Source organism: Varanus komodoensis, unplaced genomic scaffold (genome assembly GCF_004798865.1).
Source record: "Varanus komodoensis strain SLA01 unplaced genomic scaffold, ASM479886v1 scaffold1, whole genome shotgun sequence".
Lineage (NCBI taxonomy): Eukaryota > Metazoa > Chordata > Lepidosauria > Squamata > Varanidae > Varanus > Varanus komodoensis.
In genome coordinates, this window is record NW_025335268.1 from 86,477,752 (window position 1) to 86,496,987 (window position 19,236).

Sequence of the window (19,236 nt, forward strand, 5' to 3'; positions counted from 1 at the left end):
ACTATCACATTGTATCAGGACAAGATTAAGAACGATACTGCACATGCGCAAAAGAAACACACGTGTGTGCGCATGTGCAGGTATATGTGTTTACTGCTAGGAAAGCTACACTGGAAACAACTGAAAAAATATAATGCAATTACCTCTCCTATGAAGACAATCATAACACAGTCCAGTTTCTCTTCTGGAGACAGCTTATCAATCAGTGAGTGAAGAGTTTCTGTTAGGTAAGATTTTACTTTTCTCTTTACAGTAGGAATTCCCATTACTATAGAAACTAAAAACAGAAAAAGAATAATTCATTTGGATTAGTGAAACAGGAAAATAATTAGTTTGTTATGCAATGTTTAGACACACTCATAATCTTTTGGGAAATTTAACTTCATTTAACATGGTAAGCCAATGTAATTTCAAAACTACAGGTGTAATGGAAATAGGATGAATTTGTTCAAAGGATTAGATCCAATGGGATCCTTTTACCAGTTGGAGCAACATCATTGGCAGTATATAGTAGCCAACCATTACTCAAATCTGTTCCAGGAGGGCCTCCTAACATGACCCAAGGATCTGGGCAACTGCATATAAGAGAAGATGTGTCTTCAAATACTGTGCACTCAAACCATTTCAGGCTTTAAAGGTCAATACCGACACTGAACTGGAAATGGACTGGAAGTTGATTAAGCACTGGTGCTCATGTCAGCCAGTCCCAGTTAATCACCTTGCAAACCTATTTTGAACTAACTAAATATTCTGAGCTGCTTCTTTAGGGTCTCCCCATGTTCAACACCTTTCTTTTTAGCAAGCATACTTGCGTGATGTGAACTAGCCAGAGACTTTACCCGGGGAGGAGTTAACTGACAAGAAAGGCAAACTCTTACAAGTGCAAGGTGTTTGCTCAGTGAGACACTGGTGCCCATACCATGGAAGGATCAGACAGACTCTTGGAATACAGAAGGGAGAGATACTATATGCAAGGACAGGGGAATTCACACCCCAAGGACAGGAATTGTGGCAATAAGGGCAAATGGTCCTCACCTGGGATCCATCACATGCTGTCACCCCATAAGCCATCTGACCGGGGTTGGGGGAATAAAAGTTGAGAGCCCAGCCTTGGGGTACCTCTTTAAGAAGTTCCTATCTTGCTGCCAGATCCTTTGCCAAAGAATGCTGTGCTACCCTGTGTCATTGGTATCTACGGCTGGTATAATCCGTGGAGTATTGGCTTCGGCTGAGCTTTGTTATTTTGTGTCCAAGCTGGCCAACAAGGCCTAGGGTCTTGGGGGGCTTTGGTTAGCTGTGAACTTTGTTCGGTTCTCCAAATCCCTCTTCCTCCCCTGCTCCACTTTTTGTGTATTCGTTGCCTTAGAGTTTTAGCTGTTTTAGTACCCTCCACTCCTATCTTTTAACCTTTTAATAAATCCCCTTTTCCCCAGTGTACTGCATCTAGTGTCTGGTCTGGAACTCAGGGACCAGGGATTTATGGGTGGAGATTAACGCTCAGTTAGCCACAGAGTGGAGAATCCTAGGAGGTGTCCACTACAACTTGTATTAAGACATATATCTCCAACTCCCCCCCCCAAATCCATAAAATACAACCTGCAGCGCATACTATGGTGTTTCAGTATAATAATCCATGCCCAAATTTCAACTCAGCTATACATGTCAATAACATAGCACTGGTCATGCCCCCATATTTATCTGATTTATTCCACCATCTAGTGAGGATACATTTAAAAATGAACATTGTGCCAACAACTAAATCAAGCACACATGTCTGTTGCATAATGAACTACTTTCCTTAAGCAATAGTTTTCAGGCACACATATAGCAAAGTACAATGCTTTAAACATGTGTCTTTCAAGTCTGACAACCCAGACATCTTTTAAAATCAAAGGAGAACAAAAACTATAAAGTGTAACATCTCACTGTAACAAATTAATCTGAAAAAACAAGCAAGCCAACAGGAGGTGGATTATGAAAACATCAGGCTCGGTAACAAGCAGACTAGAAAGCATTTCCAGTAAATTCACTAATGTTTCACAGACTAGAAAGCATTTCCAGTAAATTCACTAGTAAGCATTTCTCTGAGAGTGAGTTTCTAACTGAGTCCTATTCATCTGCTTTGCAGAACTGGTATTCAGTAACATCATTTTAAGTATGAAAGAATAAAAACACAATAGGAAAGGGCTCACAGAATTAAGATGAATATGGTATTTTATCTGAATTACAGGTACAATTTAAACACTTGCATTTCATGTTCTGTGAACCTTAGACAGCATGGAAATCTTAATCTACTAATTTATGAGCTTGTGAAAATTCCATGCATTGTTATTTTAAAAAATATTTTAAAATATTTTAAAAACCTCAAAAATTTAAGAAAATATATGTTATTTAAAATTAGTGGGTTTCATTACATTGTAGTATAAAAAGCATAGGATTTGCATGAGACAAAACAAAAAAGAAAAACACAAGAAGATGGCTGAATCAGATGAAGTGAAGCAGGGACCCTGATGCAGGTGTGAACACGTAAGTACTGCTGGTGGTGGCATCCTATTTATTTCATCCAGTCATGCTACTTCTAAGGGAGTTTTTGCTTGTTCTAATATGTCAGGAATAGTTGCACATTTTTTGGGAACAGGAAAAATACATAAATGTTGTGGCTGAGAATTAAATGGAGGGGAATTTTGCATATCTTAATTAACTAATCAGCTACTACAGGTATAGAAATTTCTCTTTCATTTGCTACACAGTTGTTGATGTATACAAAATTCTCCTTCATTAACTTACTAGCCACCCAATTTCCATCTATTTCTGTGAAATCATGCTGAGCCTTCAGCCACAGAATTTCACACAGTTTCATATAAATGTTGCCCATTTACCTCCTGTTCGTCCAAGGCCAACCTGCACAGAAGGTCGAAGGCTTCCTTCATTTTTCAACAAATGAGGCAAGTGGTAATATATATTTGGCACTTGAAGAGCTTTTCTGGTTGTTAGCTCCTTTAATAATTTTAACGTTTCATCTGAAAACAGTTAAAAAAAAACCTATGTAATTACATATCCATCCAACAGTGGATCCTACCCTAAGTGCAATATGAAGTAAGAGATTCATTCTTCAGATTTATGCAGCACAAAAGATAAAAACAGTAAAACTCTCTAATTAGATAGTCATCAAAAAATATAAAATAATGTTTCTTCTGAAAATGCAAGCAGCATCTTATTTGCAGATCAGTCACATATGAAGGAGATAAACAACAAATGACACCCACACCCAAACACAACCCTCCACACACACAGAGAGGGAGAGGCTGAGACTATTGTGGTTTGCGGCAGGAAGAGAGCTGCAGTGACAAAGTGCTGAAAAAAAATTACAAGGAGCCAAGAAAGTTAAAAATCTCTGCAAGTTCACTAACAGGGCAAGAGAGGCAGGGCAGTAAAAATTCTTTTTCAATTTCCAGTACAGTAAAGCTTAAAAAGAAGTCTTATCAGAGCTGTAATTAAAAATGAAAATGGAGGATTGTGTCCAATGTTATGCTAGCAGAAGTCTGCTAATACAATAGAGGTTTCCTGTGCCATTAAAATGCACATATAACAAAAAAAAACCCAAAACAATTTATGGTAATCATACAATAAAACAAATAACCTCAAACAAAATGGGGACAATAGGCCCACAGCAACTGTCATCAAATCAAACCAATCCAGAGGGATAGCCCCAGTACCAGATAAAATACAGTACAAACACTGAGAATAAAAAATTAGTATTATAATGTTTGGCAAATAAAAATGTTTTTACCTGGCACCAAAAACAATAAAGGACAGCATCCTATATCAGCTCAGTAGGCCCAATTCCCAGAAAATGCCCTCCTGAAACTGAAAACAGTTCCAAACAGGCTGGCACAAAGGACAGGCTGTGAAATTGACATCGAAAGGAATGGTGGAGAAGAGGGTACTGTGTAATAATTATTGTCTCAGGCTATGCATATACTTCTGAGGATGGGATGAGGGCTCTGATAAACAGAGATCTTATCATGAGAGGGGCAGGGGCTTGGGTTAGATACCTTTGCTCTATAGCTCCCTTGCCTACTTGATGCAAAGGGAGGTGTTTATGTATTATGTAGGTAGGATGGAAGATAGAAGACCAGAGAAATCATTGTTGGTTGTACACCAGTCTACACCAGAAATTATTTCAAATGTGTCTCTGAGAGTTATGTGGGGATTCTTTTTCACAGAAAACCTGATCTATGTCTTAATAACCCCCCCTCCCCAACCCACAGAAGGGACCCAGTCAAGATCAGGTACCTTGCACCTGATGCACATTTAAAGAAATGCCTCTTTTGTGCCATAGTTCTGCATTCCTGGAAGAAAAAATGTGGGTGCTTTGTAGAAAGTTGAAATCCAAGAGCTGTAAGATTTAAAAAAAACACTGTTGATTTTGGCAACATTACCAACAGTCAGAGAGGTGTATGTGTAGGCTTTCATTGTGTCCAGAATAGATGAAGTGGGTGGCCATGGGTCTACCGACTGCCCTGACCACTTTGTTTTGGATTGTGCTGAGAATGGCATGGAGAAAAGGCGATGGCAAGCACGGGGAGCAGCAGCCATCCTTCTCAGGGCCAACACAGTCCCTGGTTTCATATGCAGTTGTTGTTCCCATGCAGGCAACACCCTGAAATTTGGCTCGCATGGGGAGGAGCATATCTATCTGACTGAACAGCTATTAGACCTGTTCAATAAAGATTCTTTGCAAGTATATCTTTAACCAGTTGCTCCTCCTCCTGGCTTTTGCAATTGTAAATAGGCTCCATTTTGAATTTATTTATTTATTATTTAGATCTATATCCCACCTTTTTTAAAATAAAGCCATAAAAATGGCTTACATCATTTTCCTCCTCCTGCTCTCAAACTTATCCACACAGCAAAAGAAATTCCTTGTGGGATCATGATCTTCCTTAACTGGTCTTTAGCCAGGCATTATTCCCTGAAAGGGAAGATTTAGTTTCTACTTGCTTCTTTACATATAAAGAAATAACTCATTAATATTTTAATTTTATTTTTTCTGCTTGCAATTTGGTCACCCTGCAGTCTCTTAGCTGCAAAAATGAAATCAGTAATTAACTCACTCAAGGCAATGATAATTGGCAATTAAACATCAATTAAGGAATATGTTGTTGTTGTTAGTTGCAAAATTGCATCTGACCCATTGAGACCCCATGGACAACATTCCTCCAGGCCTTCCTGTCTTCCACCAACTCCTGGGAGTCCACTTAATCTCACAAAGGAACATGATAGACCCACAAATAAACAAAATGAAAATACCAGTGCAGACCTTGTTAGGAAGAAGCTTTTCAATAAAGGGACAGTAGTCCATCGAAGTCCCAAGAGCAATTTGCAGTCCATGCTGAACTGGATGACACTGGAGTTGTGTTTTATGACAGAGAACCATCACAGATCCAACATGGATTGCAAAAAATGTGTGAAGGACTACATAGGAGGGATTGCCTGCTGATGACATTATGCATGGCACTAATTTCATCCCTTGGATGTCTACAATTGTCAAAACTATCCCTTAAAAGTTTTTTAATTCCCCCTTCCCCATGAAGTTGATTAGAACAGAAGCAGCTTGTGATCTGGTTGATTTTACAACTTCACAAACATACACGAGTTTCAGAGGAACTGCAGTTAGGAAAACAGAGTGGCATTACTTTGTTGTACATCACAAGTAGCCTAGTATAGTCCAAGAGTTAGTTTCTCCCATTGCCCCACACTTTCTTGCCATAAAATCCAAAATCCTCTATTAAATCAAATAATATCTTGATGAAAACGAACAGTTGACTTCCATGTCATATTGGAAAAGGGAAGATTTGTTTCAGTATGTTTTACATGACTTTGCCAAGTTTAGGCAACAATAATAATCCTTTAAAGTACTCCAAACATAGCAACATAAAAAAAGGTCTGAATGTATGACATACCATTTCCCTCTGCCAAATATTCTTTACAAGGAAAGTAAATGAAATCTGTACAAATCCATGTAATAAGCACTTATTTTTAACCCTCTCCAAGCAAAACAAATTTTGTACTTAACTTCTGAAGGAAAGGAGGCAAGTAAGGCTAACAGTGTATTTGCAAGGTATTTTTAGTTACAAATTCATCTACAAATTCATTTTAAAAATCCATAGACTGAAAAGAATGACAACTGAAGTACTGAATATGGTAAATTTTACTTTTAAAAAACCATCAGCCTGTACCTGAAACACTGCTCAGCGCATCTTTACTTCCATTTGTTTCTGCCACTGCCCGTCTGAACTGCTCCAAGATGGCATTTAATTCAGAGGAACGCTGCAGGGTTCTGTGCTCAGCTATGCGGAGACGCTCCTTCAAAGCATGAAATTCCCTTTGATAAGCGATCAGCTTTTCTAGGAGTGAAAATAGCTCAGATTACTTGGTGTTAAAAGTGAAATAAAGGCTTCTCAATGCAAAAATGAAGCTGAACTGCCAAAAGATAAAAAATAAATTTTTGCATACAATTGATTGTCATGTTATTAAATAATATTTTTATTATTGCTTTTTCTGTAAAACTGTTTTTAATTAAAGAAAATGCCACAAATGCAGAGTCTCAAAAATGAGTGACATAAAGCTAGTAATACATAAATTATATGAGCATTATATAAATATTAGCAGTTAGGAATAAATGCACCACAGGAAATACTATTTAGTACAGTTAAGTATCAATTATTAGTATTCCTAGAAAATTCCAATGTATTCTTGAATATATATTTTTCTGTTCATTGGATCATCACAGAACTCTCCAGCTAACACAAGAAATAAAATACTAGTTGCATATTTAATTAATTGAAAGCTATCTGATAAATTCCTATTAAGAAAACAATGCTGCTTTGGAAGAAGTACGCAAATTTATTAGTCTATCAAATGGTTGCATTGATATTTGTGAAAATATTTGGTATCAAATATATTTTAAAATTCATTAGTTGGGCTATTTTGTTATTGTATTTCAAGCAAATCCTTTGAGTGAGATTTTAGAAATGATATTTATTCAAGTCATGCATGAAACACTTCCCATTTTATTCTCCCATAATGGATTAAATTATATCAAACACAGTTTCAAGTGGATTTCTAAGTGGCTCCATTTTGAAACCATTATTTCCATTTTATTCAGTTCCACATTGCCAGCCAACAAGTAATGGATATCAAATTTCATGCTGAAGGAAGGAATGTGATATGGATTTGGAAGAACCCGACACCAACTTTTATTGATTGTGAATCAAAGTAATAACACACAATTAAGCTGCAGCTTTAAACAAACTTATCTGGAATCTGAAACCAAGCAGATATCTCATGAAGAGATTTTTAAGAATATTGATGAACCTTACATTTATAGGTCTTTAGTTGGATTCAGCAGAGGATGGCACTCTGCTAACTGGATGTTTCTGTGGGTGGAATGGAAAGGGGTTTCTGCTGATGCCATTTCTCTTGAAGCCCCTATGTTACCATGTTGTCTCCCTTTCTTATGCCACTTCCTATGCAGTCCTAACCCTCTGGAACAAATTTTCAGGGACATACAAAGCTGTGCACAAGGAGGAGGAATTGGCAAAAACAAGCTTTCCCACTTCTACCCCCAGAAACACCCAATTTATGGAGTTTTAACCACTTACTTCAGTGGCGCAAGCTCACTGCTTTAGGAAAAGCCCACTGTGGCCAAGAAACATCACCTCCCTTTTTCTTTGTGCTAGGAGGAGGCATGGAACTCCTGAGAGAAAGGGATCAAGGTCAACCTGTATTCCTCCTGTTATCTACATTCTCTCTCTATATGTATGTATGTATGTATGTATGTATGTATGTATATTTCAAACATTTGTATGCCGCCCTTTACTATCGCATCTCAGGATGGCTTACAAGATTAAAAGCAAAACCAGAACAATAAAAATATACAATACAATAAAATTATCAAAAGCAGTACAAATAAATCCAGTCAAAACAAAACAAAAGTGACTGTAAAACAGTAAAAATACTAATTTTTAAAATTACAATTAAATAAAAAGGTTTTAACCTGGCACAGAAAAGAGTATAGGCTATATACTCTTGAGAGAGAGAGAACACACACACACAATACAGAAAAGAAAAAGAAACCACACCATTAAAAAGGATAAAGGGAAAAGGAAAAAAAATAGAAACATTTTGATTTTTGAATAAAATAGAAAAGATCCATAACATTAATTGCATATATACATAAAATAAAGAAAATAGATATATCTCTCTATATCTCTATATAGCAGTTTGTTATGTGCCATCTATGACCTACGACAACCCTATGAATGAAAACCCTCCAAAATGACCTGTCCATCACAGCTCCATTCTGTGCTTCCAAGATGGAGGCTGTGGCTCATTTTGTGGAGTCAATCCATCTATGACAAAAGCTTTGGCTTGCTGTGAACTAAGACCCACTTGTTCGTCTTTCTGCCAGAATAGCGTATTCACAAACAGAACACGTGGGCAGGCTGAGCGGGCTGAGCTGGACGACTTGTTGACCAGTGTGGAGCTTTGGCACAATATAACAACACAAAGGGATGATGTGGAACCTTGTTGTGGCATGATTTCAGGGTATTTTTACCTAACACACTCTTCAAATCTCCCTTCTGCCTTTCTAAATATTCCTTTCTGTTCTCTCCTACTGGGCTCTTTTCTGAATTCTACCTCCTTTCTGAAACTTATATTTAAATATCCATAATGTACTTGTTCATAGATTTTAATTGTTGGGAGTCTATCTTGCTGGAAAGCATAAAGAAAATAACATGTAATAATACAATTCTCCTACACTTATCCCAGTAACCTCAACAAAATACTTTGACATGGTAGAGTCTCAACTGCATCAGTCTTTAGACCAGTTTGGTCCATGGTTTATCTGCAACCTATTAACTACACTTATAGCCAGTCCTCAATTCTAGCCAATTTTTAGATTCTAGATACTAATGCACTTTCAACAGACAGTTACAATTGCTCCTTTTTGTATCAGACTCTGGCCTTTGGGTTGGTTTATTATGTCTACTTCAGTATAATGTTGGACAGGGGGTTCTATCAGCAGATTCTCAGAGTTCATTCTTTTGTGCTGAAACAGCCTTTTCAATAGGACTAAAAAGGCCTTTGGCCTTCAAAAATAAGATTCTCTTAACCAGAGCTAGGGTGAGGACAAAGAGTTGTTTGTGTGAGGAATGCTATGATTTCCTATCTGTATAAAATCTTTTTTGTTTTGCTTTGTTGCTGTAAGCCTGTTTAACAGTAAAGTCATACCTTTGCTCATAGATTTTTCAGCTTTGCATTATAGTCACCACTCTTTCTTTTCCTTGTATCTCTTTAACTAAATTTGAATATTATTTGTTCTTCCTACTTTGGCCATAGACAGGAAAAAAGTGCTTTCTGGGACATTTACAAAGATTGCACTGTATCCACTCCATAAATCTAAGTAAAGGAGGTTATAAATGACATAAAACCCCATTTTTTAAAAGTTCCTCAAGACCAAAGAACATATGACCTGGGGGATATCTAATGATTCAGCCTGTATACCATCAATTATCTCTGAACAACAAACAATGGGCAAGAAGCTCAGATGATAAAATTCAATGGCTGTTTGGGAGGGAGGGAGGGAGGGAGGAAGAGACCCCCTATAACTACTACTACAAAAAGCATTAACCAAGATGGATTGTGAAGAGTTGGAAGTCATCACCTGCTCCTTTCCATGGCAAGCACAAACCACTGACAATTAGTTTACGCAAGCCAGTAAATTACATCTTGCCTCAAACCAGTATTAGAGGAAGAAAATGGGCAGATTTGCACATCGCAACAACCCACCCTGGCAATAAGCCACAGAGTTTAGTTACCATACAAACAACCCACAGGGCACCCAACCACACAATAAAAATGGATACATAAATGATGATGATAAATGATGTATGATATGTTTATAATGCTCATATGCTGTATGGCTATAGCTAATGAATCTGTTTGTTGATATTCAAACTGAGATTAATTAGGAACAGCTGGGATGCCTGCAAGATAAAAGCATGTATAAAGTGCCATTTCTGCACATATCATGATGCTAGTTGTTTAATTGTTGACTTTCTGATATCCTGTTTGAAATACTCATGCCTATGAAATGCCAGCACTTCAACCTTTAGTGCTATTATGGTTTTCAAATCCCATTCATATAAAATTTTGGATGGAAATTCTCTAACAGACCAATCAGATATGAAGAAGCAGCCTCATATAGATTAGAATCAACCCTTTGTTCAACACTATTTTCTCATTTTTGGCTTGGCTTCCTTTCTATGTCCAACGAGTTAATAGAGACCATATCTTCCTAGTAGTGGAAATTATATTTTTCTTGTTTTGTACGTAAATGTTTATTTTAGACCTCAGTGCTGGTGGGTTGCATTGCTAGGGGCTATTGAAAAGGGACTCCAGAAAGGAAGAAGCAGGGATGGGAGGACAGCAGCCCAGGATGTCACTTTGTTGACATGTATATCCAGATTGCTGTATATCCTCAACAAAATCTTGACATAATGGAAAACTTTCATCTGAGTTTGAAGGAGGAATTTGTAACTTGACAGGCCAATTATGGAAGTTCCTCCATCAATAAAAAATCATTAATTCACAGCCCAACAGCCAGAAGATTTTGACAGGTTTCAACCATAGTGAAGTAAGGGATATGCCAGTGAAATGCCTTCCACTTTACCATGTCCTTCGGTACTTCCAGCAAGCAGTTGTAATTATTTCAGAAAACGCCCTTTTTCCATTGAGAGGAGGAAAGCAAAGACAGAGGAGAGATTGCATATGGCTCTCTTCTCTCCTATAAAACTTGCCTTCGGCTATTCAGTGATCTTTGAGAGTGTTACAAAGTGAAAAGAAGCCAAGCTGATGACAGCATCAAGATGTTAAAACCACTTTGGCACTCATTTTTTTACTCAGAGGCGCTCTGGACTATTTTTCTGACATTTAAGTCTAGGAAACAGTCTGTCATACTTCTTCTTCTTCTTCTTCTTCTTTTTTTTTTAACTTTCAGCACTATAAAGCTTTTTTTAAAAAAATCTTCCTCTCTTTTTCCCTCCAAAAGGGCAAGAAAATGCATAGAAAAGCTTCCGGACAAGTAGAAAAAAACATTTAGACATTCAACATTTTTACTAGCATATAATGAAAAAAATTCAAGTCCCGTCTCATAGCTTTTCTTAAGATTTCTATAAGAAATCTATAAGCTTTTTTCCTGTTATCTACAATTACTTCTTACTCCATACAGTAGTATTACAACAGACTATTGAATTAAAAAAGAATTTTCATCAATCTCTTACCCACACACATACACACATGGGGGAGGGGCAGAAGAAGGGTACATAAAATGCTTTTGATAAATTGAAATGCTTCCATAACTGCTTCAGGGGGCTAAGGTAGATATAGCACATAATTCAGACACTGCCAGGGCAGAAGGTTTTCGTCACAAGAAATTGCATAAGACAGTTATTGTTTAATCCACAGTGCTTCAGGAATTCAATGTAAACATTTAAACTGGCTTGACATTTTACATTGAGAAATGTAACTATGTCCCTTCACTTTCAATGGGTTTTTCACAACATTTCCGCCAACATTCTCACCAGTCTAAACCATTTCTTGGTCTTACTCTTAAAGGAATTGCAAACAGCTCACCCCCACAGTATTATCTCATGCCAACTTAACAAATCAACTTCTGCAGAGAAATGGAAAATGAACCACAATGGAAAATGTACCAGGATTTCCTGCTGCTCAAGTCCATTCCATCACGTATCCACAGAGTACTTTGAACTTCCTCTCCACCAGAAAGGATTCTATGCTTTTGACAAGATTTTTGTTTCTGACATTTTGTTGGATCTGATGCCACAATTAAGTCACTTTGAACTTTGTGGGATGGTTCAGATTTGCTACTTGCTTTGGGAGTCTTCTCTCAGGAAGACGCACAAGGGCTGGTAACCTCATAGGAGACTTCAGTCTCTACCATTTCTGTTACTACTTGCTTTACTCTTACAGGCCTCTCTCTGCTACCATCCCTCTCCAATTTCCTGTTTTCCTACAGATGTCTGGCTGTTTTCTAGCAACAGAACATCACACTATACTGCCCAAAACAGCAACCTTGGGTTGAGCTGGTCTCTGTATTGCTCTCAGCCCTCTGCAGTTCTCACAGATGCCACTCTGAGTTGGCATACCTTTTTCATTCAAAAGCTTTTCTCTGTTGTCTTTCAAATGGGATGCACAGTAAATAAAAAAGGGAAGTTTCTCCTGAAAGAACACTGTCCTTGCTTCTGCTTTCTTAACTCACCTTCACTCAGATGTCACCTCGTCTAACCCTAACCCACAAAACAACTTGACACTGTCAATAAACTATGTCATCTCCTCTCCTGCTCTGCATTTGTGGCACACATTTCCTAAAGGCCAGGCTACCACCATTCCCACAGAACTTCAGAGAAGGCTTGCATGAGGAAAACTATACACAGTAAGACATATCCCTCACATGGGTGCCTACTCTCCTAGGAAGAAGGGACAACATGCTCACATCAACCTCCCAACATGCAGTCAATTCTTCCAAAGCACTACAGCACCTTCACACCAATCTTTCCTGGATGCAACCACAACAGCTACAGTGGGGAGGAGGTAGTGCAGTCCTGCAAGAAAGTTTTGGTCTCTGGGCACATTCTTCAACATTCCCCAACCAGTATTTGAGGTCCACATGGCATGACAATCTTTTCCCATGGTTTTTGGAGTGACTGAAAAAGGAGGACTTCTCACACATCCCAGTGCAATGCAAAATAAATTGTACACCCTCGAGAAGTTCTCCCAGAACTTCTCATGCAACCATGCCCTTCCATGAGAAACTGGCACAGCCACTCCTTGATTGCAGAGACATGACTTGCTTTCCTCCAAGCTCCAAAAGTGTGTCTTCATCTCATGAGGGCACCCATCTCCATCAGTAAAGTCTTCCCCCCACCCGCCAGTACCAGCACCTGTAATGGATAATTATCTCTCCTTTTATTATAGTACCTTCATCAGTCAATCAAGTTGTGAGATTCCAGTAAGTTTCCCTAAAGTTTTAAACTTATTCTGAATACTCTTGTCTATATAATCTTGGATCTGGGATCATGTTTGGATCACTCACTAGGATTATTAATCCCTGGAAATTTTCTAGTTATGACAAGACATTCATTACCATGTATGCTAAAAGAGGCAACATCTAACCCCTCCATATTTTCAGGGTTTTAGAGTAGAGTTTATCCCTCCACAGCATTATACCCCACTTGTGATTACACATAGGAGCATTCAATGTACATCCTTGAATGTGTGTGAAAATAAACACAACACCTTTTTAACACCTTCAGGCCTCGAGAGCCTTTCTTGATGCAAAGAACAAATGTGGGCAGGATCACATTATCAGAAGTAGAGCCTATTTCCCTTGATCCAATTCTTAGGGCTCTATTTTACTTACTTTGTTGTTGATGTACACAACAGGGAAAGAATAAAGAGGAAAAAATTAGAAAGAACTTCATCTCATGTGTTTAGGTGGAAGAGCTGCATTTGTTCTAACATTGTAGATTATTAAAACAACTGTATCACTTCCTCCAGTAAAGAATTTGGCACATATAGTTTCCTTCAACCTGCAGTCTCAAAGAGAGGCTTTCCATTCTCTTCCTGGTTTCAGGCTCATTTCTAAGCGGGGTATTTTTCATATGCTTCTTTCTTCTCTGTGTCTTGCTTGACTATTCTCAGGGACTGTGAGCTCCCAACTGACTTCCTCCATTTCATTATCTGTTAACAAGTCCAAGTGGTTTAATAAGACCAGCTCTTTCAAGACATAATTGCTTCTGCCCTGAAGTACCCAGCTGTCAGAAGCATCCAGCCACATCTAATAATGAGTTTATAGGGACATTATAAATAATGCTTGCTTTTCAGCTACTCCGTGAATCATTCCAAGCTTTTCCTTCCATGTTCTTGACTCAGCTTCTGAATATCTTTTCCCCATACTTCTATTCCACTGTTCTCAGATTGCTTAATAATGTGTGCACCAAGCATTAGCTTTGACTTGAAGTCTTATTTGAGAATTTTGAAAATGCCTTTGTTTATTCTGGAACAATGCAGTCTGCCCACATCAACTCAGTACCAAACCCAAGATAGTTTTGGAAATCCAAGGCTTCAGGTTTCTCTTCAGCTATCAAGATACATAAAAATAACCTTTTATCCTCATTGGAATAATAGAATCATACAGTTGGAAGAGGCCTAGCAGGCCATCAAGTCCAACTGCCTGCTCAATGCAGGATTCAAGTCACCCATCCAGAATTTGACCCAGCCCAAGCTGCTTAGCTTCCAAAATTAGGTGGGATCAGGCACTTTGGCTATATGAATTGGATGATACTTACAGAGCCACTCCCTAGAAGATATGCCTCACAAACCTAGGTAAAAAAACCTAGGAAAGATGCATGTGTCTTTGTGCTACACAGCATTACATTTATTTTCTTAAAGAAACTGCTAATAAAATTTTTATTTCTTACAGGATTGAATGAAATATGTAGAGAACGCTGCCCATTTGAGAGAATCAAGCCTGGCACATTTCAGAAAAATAGCAGTAGGTTTTGTAGAAGACCAGCCCTGACATTTTGAAGTTCTCAGAAAGAAGACACCATTATCCCTCTGTACTTTGAGGACCATTCTTCTGAAAATGACAGATATCCTGGAATTATTCCTAAATAAGAAACTTGCAAAGTTTCAGAAGATATGGTGCAGTTCATGTGAAAGAACTGAGAGGGCATGCATGGGATTGCACCATAAATCTGTCCCTTTCATATCCTACAGGACTATTAGTGTGGAATACAAGCTTAATACATAAATAATATCAACAAGTGAGACAATTTGTCAGGAGTTAAGATGGATAGTAGGAATACAAGGTACTTGTATTAGAAACAAGCCACACACACATTCAGAAGATACAGCCAAAAGGCCAGGACTCCCCAAGTTGGATAAACTGTTAATAGAATTGCACATTTGAGTGTTAAACACAAGTGAACTATGAGTTGCCAGTAGTACATTTTGGCAACATAAGATATATTTGTTTACATAGCTCAAGTGCCAAATTATATACTGTAGCCAAAATATGTCTGAGTTTTACCTGTACGTGGAGGGAAACAAATGGCACACAGTCCTTGAAAAGTTAATGTTATCTTGCTCCAGACATGTGGGTGATTAATTTCTGCAGATTCTCTCTCAACACCCCCAACACAAAAATGCATGCACACATTCTGACCTTCTGGGAACTAAAGGTAAGAGAGTGGGGAGACAGAAAAGATGGAAAAAAGGAAAATCCTGATCATGCCAGGAGCTATATAACCTGGGGTGGTGGAGAGAAGCTTGAGTTTGCAATCCTATATCCACGTCCCTGTGAACAAGCCCCAATGAATTTAATGGTGTTTCTGGGTAGATTGCAGTATGTAAATTGTTCTGTAAGTAAAACATCAGTGACAAAAATAAAGGAAGAGAGGGAAACAGAGGGAGACACTGCTAATAGAGAGGCTATATAGATGTGTTCTGAAGACAAGAACTGCTTGAGGTAAACATTCATTAGATTTTCTTTTATTAAATTGGTATCTTCTGGGCTGCATCATCAGTGAAGAGTAAGAAGTAGCTCAAACCCTCTTAGTTTTCTGGAAAAGGATTTAATTGCTCCTTTCCCCACTCATAAAGCAGATGCCGATTTGTTAAACAATGCCCAACAACAATCCATCCCTGCCACACCTGTGATTAGATAAATGCTGAGGACCAGGTGTTCAGCATAAGGTGTGATTTGGCGCTCATCTCATACAGCATTTTCTCTAAGGGATCAACACATGCGTTATAGCTTTAGACAATGCTTTATTAATTTTTAGTTGGGAATAAATCTTATCAGTGTAAAATGTAAGCTTAAAAGCAATGAGAGTCATGTTGGTCCATGAGGAAAAAGACCCCTCCAAATTAAAATGCAATGCCTTTATTAGAACCTTTCAAAATGCCATAAAAATAGTATGCAAACTTTCGGGTTCTCCCGAACTCTTCATCAATCTAAGTGGTACAACTAGGAAGGAATGGGGCAAGAGGGGAGATACACACAATACAAAATCGAGGCCATATGATGTGGGGATCAAGTTTACATTTTAGATCCTGTCTCAAGATGCAGCTCCTATAGCTTCCAACAGAACAGGAGATGACAAACCCTAGTCCCACTGGAATTAGTTGGAATACTCCTGGGTGCCTGTCATCCTCTGCATCCTCACTCTCCCTTCACCAGCCAGACTGAAACTATGGGATGCAACTGAAAGGCATCAGCTGAAGTGAAGGTGCAGCATCCGAGGAACAGAGGCAGGGATGGAAAAGGAAAAGCCTGAAGGTGTTTGTGAATAAATTCTATGGGTTAAAAATAAGAGCTTATGGGTTCTGGAGAGACAATCTTTTAACAGATGTATATTAATGTGTATTAAATTTGATTTTTAGTGCATGTCAGTCATGGCCACAGATCTCACCCCCATGCATTTTACAAGATGAATCAAGTTAAAATTGAGCATCTATGTTTTAAATTAGCATTTTAATTCTGGGGTTTCAATCCATCTCTTTGCTTGCAATTTGGCTTTACATATATTTTATACTGTGGGTTGCTCTAAAAACTTTAGGTTATGGGAAGGTATACAACATTGTAAATAAATAAAAATCACTGAATTTATCACTGAAAGCAATAATTGTACTGATTTAACATTTCACTTAAGTCTGACTGGTGACCAGTATTTCTTTTGTGTTCATTCCCGTATCACTTGCGATACTCATGTCAGTCTTATAAACCTGACAGGCATAATCCCATGGTAAAGGATGCAGTGCTAATGATCCTTGCTGTAGCAAGGGTGAAAATCCAAATCCTACCTTTTTAGGACAAGTAATAAGAAAGTGTTGCAGCAGCATTCTGAAATTTCTTGTTTACAACATAGATATAAAATGAAGAAAGAAATAGGGCAGGAGAATCTTGGAAGAGTTGAACATTCTATTAAAATGGAAATGCCAGACATTAAAGTTCAATTTCAATCAGAAACAGACATTGTGTAAGGGATAAAGTGAGCAGATTTTCAGGGAAACATTCAAAAATGGGTAAGATCTGCTAAGGCAGTAAGGAGACTCACATTTTTGAAGGACTAGGTTCTCCAAAATGTAGAACTATCAAGCAGAAAACCCTGTATGAAATTAATTATTGTCTCTTTCAAAAGTTAAGAAGAAAAGTTACTTTGCCAGAAAAAAATAAAAGGCAGTCTCTAACTGCAAACTCAAAATGCACTACTGGAACTCTGCTGAAATTTTCTGGTGAGCAAGCAGTTGCACATTATACTTGCACAACTGCATTACGGTTGCCTAACTTCTTGTGCAAGAGTGTGTGTGGAGGGGTTACTTCTCTAGTTTTGAGTAATTTAGAGAGCTTTGACTGTTGGGTGGTGCAGAAATTTACTAACTGATTTAAAAGAATTTTCACCACAACTGATTCAACAAACTTATCTTCCTTGTTCAATGCTTCACTATCTGTTCCATACTTTGACAACGAGAGTTATATGTAGAGTGCCAGTGCTCCCAACAGGAAGAGACAGTTGTAACAAAAATCACAGGTTCCCATATTGAGTAGGGACGACAGTGAGATCTCAGCCCCTCAGATGCTTTTGCAGTGGAAAATACAGCAGGCTGAAGTCAATAAAATGAGTTGGATCTATTCAGCATGTTGACTGAGCAAAAAGATGGGACCTCCTCAAGGAAATAAGGACTGCATACCTAAGGAATGCCTGATCATTTACAAAATGTTCATTCACCTCCCCTACTAAAAATACAGTATCACAAGATACATGATCTTTCCTTGGCAGCAAGAGTAGGAAGAACCAAACAAACAATTTCTGAAGCCAGTCTGAGTGCTTTAAGACAGTCTTTGCCCTGCCTTCTTTCTCTCTCCTATGAATGGACGGGTGGAAATAAGTGAGAGAGAAAAAAGGTCAACTAGAAGGTAATACTGAAGGATGCCCCAAGCAGAAGTATGTCCACATATCTGGCATGTAAAAATCACACTTCTATCAAAAAGAGAAATACAATGGAGTTAACTAAAGTCAAGATAAGTGTACCTACACCTACAGAAATGGTATTAGTCTTCTGTTCTCAAAGAAGTCATTAGATCTTTAAGTACATCCTACACACATGACAATCACATACACATCTACTTCATTGCACACAATACTCTACTGTGGCTTTCCATTCTATTCTACAGGTGACTTTCACACTTCTTCAAATGTTAAAGTTTCTATACAGAAAGTACTTCCTTATAGGAAGAATCCTTTGGTCTATAAAAGCATAAGCTATTTTGATTTCATTATTCATTCTAAATATGTTTTTACATCATCTTTAGTGTAATATAGTGATATTGCTGGGATTGTAAATAGGAAATCAAGTCAGGGACTGGTATGGAATATGAAAGGGGACATTTCTCCCCATATCTGTTCATTAGAAATTTCTTCTGCAGCTCTTTCACTGCAGCACTACCTCCAGCTTTCTCTGTAGTAGGCTATTACTGAGCACAGTAACACTGAAACTATTCCATAATTTTGCCTCTTTGGTGAGGAGCCTAAGCACACAGAAAAAGACGTGCAGGATCAGACTGGCATCCATCGAGTCCAGTATTCTGCTCACACAGTGGCCAGTCAGTTCCTCACAAGATATACACAAGCTGAACATGACAGCAGCAGCACCTTTCTACCCATGGCTCTAGTAAATGCTATACAGACAAATGATATACTGCCTCTGATGCTGGAGTTACTATACCACCGAAAGACCAGTAATTTGTCTGCTTTCCCTTTAAAGCTATCTACATTGCTGGCCATCACTACATTTTGTGGCAGTGAATTCTATAGCTTGACTATGCATTGTGTGAAGAAGTACTTCCTTTTATCTGTCCTAGATCTCCTACCCATCAGCTGCATGGGATAACCCCACTGGTTCTAGTAACATACCAAAGAGAGAAAAATACTTCTCCTCCTCCTCCACACTATGCATGAATTTGTACACCTCCATTCTCTCTCCCCTTACTTTTTTTTTTCCTAAGTGAAACAATTCCAGATGTTTCACTGTAGAGGAGTTGCTCATACCCTTGATAATTTCAGTTGCCTTTTCTGAACC

General features: G+C 38.2%; 1 protein-coding gene across 3 annotated transcripts in view; it reads right to left on the minus strand.

The window, feature by feature from the left end:
• The window catches only part of MGAT4A (alpha-1,3-mannosyl-glycoprotein 4-beta-N-acetylglucosaminyltransferase A), a 65,046-nt gene that overhangs the window by 27,490 nt on the left and 18,320 nt on the right, over window positions 1-19,236 (minus strand). For all 3 annotated transcript variants that reach the window (XR_006415061.1, XM_044433533.1, XM_044433543.1), the window contains 3 exons: window positions 6,243-6,410; window positions 2,880-3,020; window positions 144-277 (listed from right to left, as the gene is read on the minus strand). Coding sequence is in view for 2 of the 3 variants with exons in the window: in XM_044433533.1 (XP_044289468.1) it covers window positions 144-277; window positions 2,880-3,020; window positions 6,243-6,410 (443 nt within the window). In the remaining variant the exon portion in view is untranslated. The remainder of the gene's footprint in view (window positions 1-143; window positions 278-2,879; window positions 3,021-6,242; window positions 6,411-19,236) is intronic.